The 3,522-nt window shown below is 48.8% G+C and overlaps 1 protein-coding gene across 1 annotated transcript; it reads right to left on the bottom strand.

Moving 5' to 3' along the window:
• Mars2 (methionyl-tRNA synthetase 2, mitochondrial) lies at positions 1-2,978 on the bottom strand. The gene has a single exon (XM_020156885.2). It carries the CDS (start codon positions 2,935-2,937, stop codon positions 1,156-1,158), a length of 1,782 nt encoding a protein of 593 aa, XP_020012474.1. The 5' UTR covers positions 2,938-2,978; the 3' UTR covers positions 1-1,155.
• Positions 2,979-3,522: the final 544 nt, after the last annotated feature.

The raw sequence follows: 3,522 nt of genomic DNA, 5'->3' as shown, positions 1-3,522 counted from the left end.
TAAGGTACTTAAAACTTTTAAACTTTAATAAGTTAAAAGAGCAAAAGAAATAATCAGCAAAAATTACTTGAAAGTAAATGTATTAACATTTATAACAATAATTACACAATTTCTACATTGTATTATAGATCCTGAGTGATCAAAAGAAATCATGAGGTAAATTATGTATGTGGATAACAAAGTTAAGACTAAGAAACAGAGTATTGCCCTTTTGAAGTTTTTACAGATCGGTCATACATGCTAATGTTATTAAAATTTGTTTTTAATAAACCAAGTACCTCAAGAGGACTTTATAGTTTATCATATAATCAACTTGATATATTTCCTTATTAGCTTATTAATAAGAGTTAAGTGTCATGTTTTCAGTAGTCTTAAAAAACAGAATTCTGGTATTTCTATTGCTTTCTGTTAAAACAGCAGTGGTTGCACAGTTATCCCTTAAAATATTTTAAGAAAAGCAATAAAGAAATGTAAAGATCTGTGAAATTAGATAGCAGAAAACAAATATTTTGAAACCTCAATCTTAAGTACTTAAGTGTATGAAACCAGAGCCATCTGCTGGCTGAAGTGTAAGGTCACAAAGCACAACTGTTGAACTATTAACAAACTTGGGAGTCCTAGTTGTTGGGCATCTCAGGAAGGGAATGAACATGGGCAAAAATCTAGTCTAGGGCACTGGTTGTTAAAAGGTTTAATAAAAGAATCCCTTTTTAATAGGAGACCCAGTATGTATAACAAAGTAGGGCTAACCTGTGAAAACTGAGGTTGGGGCCTCCAATCCCTACTCTTAATATAAGTAGTCACTATTCTATTTAGTCTGAGAAGCAGAAGTCATGAGAGGTAGTTTGAACAAATAAGGTAACCATGGTTTGGGAGGTACAATGAGAAGGAATAGTATGAGCAACATTATCGCTTACCATCTTTCCCCTGGAGACACTTTAGACAGTGGTACACAAAGAACAGTGAGTGGTCAATGGGCAGAGAAATGAAGAAAGGGGTAGGCTCCTGACAAACTGGAAACCTCATTTCAAACACCACAATTTATGTGCTCATCTGATGCACATAATTTTAGGAAAATACTAGTTAGTGTACCTTTCCTGAAAATGAAAAACTAACACATTTGCTCTTTTTGCCATAGTTAGTCAGAATTGGGGTCTAGGTCCTGTGGGCTTTTACCTGCCAAGCCCTGGATTGATCCAGTCTTGGAAACAAAAGCCCAGTTTCAGGTCCCAGCCTCCTCCCTTCAAAAGAGCATGGATGTCCATAGAATCGAGGCAGGAAATTGAGCTCTCCAAGGCCCCTCTCTGTGGCAGAGACCCCCAGCCTGGACAGCAGCTTGTCAGCTAGGTTTGGGGTAACAGGCTGAAGCAAAGTTCCAAAGACTCTCAAACATTCCAAGGCCACATGAAGCACAGTACCCAACCATGGAGCATCCACTGGGCTCTCCCAGTTCAATTTCCATGGTGCATGCCTTTGAACAAAACCATTAGTTTGCCGAACACAGCAGGCCACTGCCTCCAGAGCTTTATAGATCTGAAAATTATCATAGTAGCTGGCTACCTGCTTGGGCAAAGTGGCCACTGCACTTATGAGAGCATAGTCCTCTGCCAGAGCACGAACCAGTGGCCCTGTGGACCCTGGCTCAGAGGGGAAGCAGGTAGTGCAGAAGGCTGGATAGGTCCCAGAAGGATTTATTCTGTTGGCAGTGCATCTGTTCAAAAGCCCTCCCAAGGCATCTGCCAGCTCCGAGTCCAGCAACTTGACCACTTTTTCATCATAGTAGTCACAATCCCAGTTGGGCACGCCCTGCCGAAGGAGAAAGTAGCGGAAGCCATCCACAGTATAGCGATCAAGACAGATCCTGGGATCCACCACGTTGCCCAAGCTCTTGGACATCTTTTGGCCACACACTGTCCAGTGGGAGTGAACATAGATGCGATGTGGTGGACTCAATCCAGCCCCTAAGAGGAGTGCAGGCCAATAGATGGCATGAAATTTGAGAATGTCCTTACCTATGATGTGAGATGTCGCTGGCCACCAAGATTTAAACTCAGCATTTGGGTAACCAATTATGGTGAGGTAGTTGACCAGAGCATCCAGCCATACGTAGATGGTCTGTGAATCGTCCCCAGGAACCGGAATGCCCCAGTGCAAGTGGCTACTCCTGCGAGAAACGGACAGATCGGGCAGTTCCTCCTCCAGCCACTGAAGGACTGCATGATAGAATGGCTCTGGGGTGATCGCCTGAGGGTTACTTCGCAACCACCGCTGCAGCGGCTCCCGAAACTGGGAAAGCCTGAAAATATAGTTTTCTTCTTTGGTCCAGGAGACAGGATGCCCACTCTCGAGAGATACAGGCCACGAGTCCCCCGACGGACCCAGCTGCCGGGTGATCTTGGCCTCAGGCAAGAAGCACTCATCGGAGGCGCAATACCAACCTTCATAGAGCCCTTTGTAGAGCAGACCCCGGGACTTCAGCACCCCCCAAAAGTGCTGCACAGCCACGCGGTGCCGGGCTTGCGTAGTGCGGATGAAGTCGGTGGAGGAGATTCCGGCCTCCCGGAACAGCTGCTGGAACTGGGCAGAGACCCGATCACACAGCTCGATTGGGGCCAGACCCGCAGTGGCGGCCGCCTGCTGAATCTTCAGGCCGTGCTCGTCCGTACCGGTGGAGAATCGCGTGGCGGCGGTGCCCGGCACTCGCAGGCGACGGTGCCGGCACAGGGCGTCCGCCAGTAGTGCCGAGTACAGGTGTCCGATGTGCGGCGCCGCGTTCACGTAGAAAATGGGTGTGGTGAAGTAGGCGCGCGCGTCGTGAACATCGTCGCGGGCACGCGGAGAGTACGAACCGCAGTGGCGTGGTCCAGAACACCCCAGGAGAGAGACTCTGCTGGGCCCCGCGCAACCCAACAGCCGGAGCACAGATACTCGCAGCATGCTGCGACCAGGCGGTGACGGCTGCGTCCGGGCAGCACGTGGGGGGGTGGAAGGGCGCATGCGCAGCTTCGTCATCCCGGAGCTTCCGGCTGGGAAGCCAATGAAATCCGGCCTTGAGCGCCAGCCCCGGCCGCGCCGCCTCCCTCGGCGGGCGCGCGGGCTCCCCGGCGGAAGCCCGATCCGGCGTAATGGGCGGGGCCGGGGGAGGCTGTGAAAGAAGATACGGTCCTGAGGATCCGCTCTGACTTGTGACTTTGCACTCGGGAATCTCTTCCCATTCTGGGCTGAACTGCCTGTGGGCAGGCGTTCTGTTATCGAGCATTTCTCAAAACTCCGTCTGTGTTGGCGTATTGCAGAAAACAGGACGACCTGTTCATCTGCCCCAATGGGAGTCTGACTAGCCTTCTAAAGTGTATCTCAAAACCGAAATAAATCTGCAAGGGAGGATGGAAGAAAATTACCTAGAGCACTTAGGGGAGGATAAAAACTGAGAAAGGGGAGGAGGGGTAATAAAGTAATGGGGTAAATTTGGTCAAAGTACATTGTGTGCATGTATGAAAATACCACGACACACCTTTATACGCT

This window comes from Castor canadensis, chromosome 4, assembly GCF_047511655.1.
Source record: "Castor canadensis chromosome 4, mCasCan1.hap1v2, whole genome shotgun sequence".
In the NCBI taxonomy this organism is placed as follows: Eukaryota; Metazoa; Chordata; class Mammalia; order Rodentia; family Castoridae; genus Castor; species Castor canadensis.
Note: the sequence above shows the minus strand (reverse complement) of the source record. Positions and strands in the feature narration are given on the sequence as shown.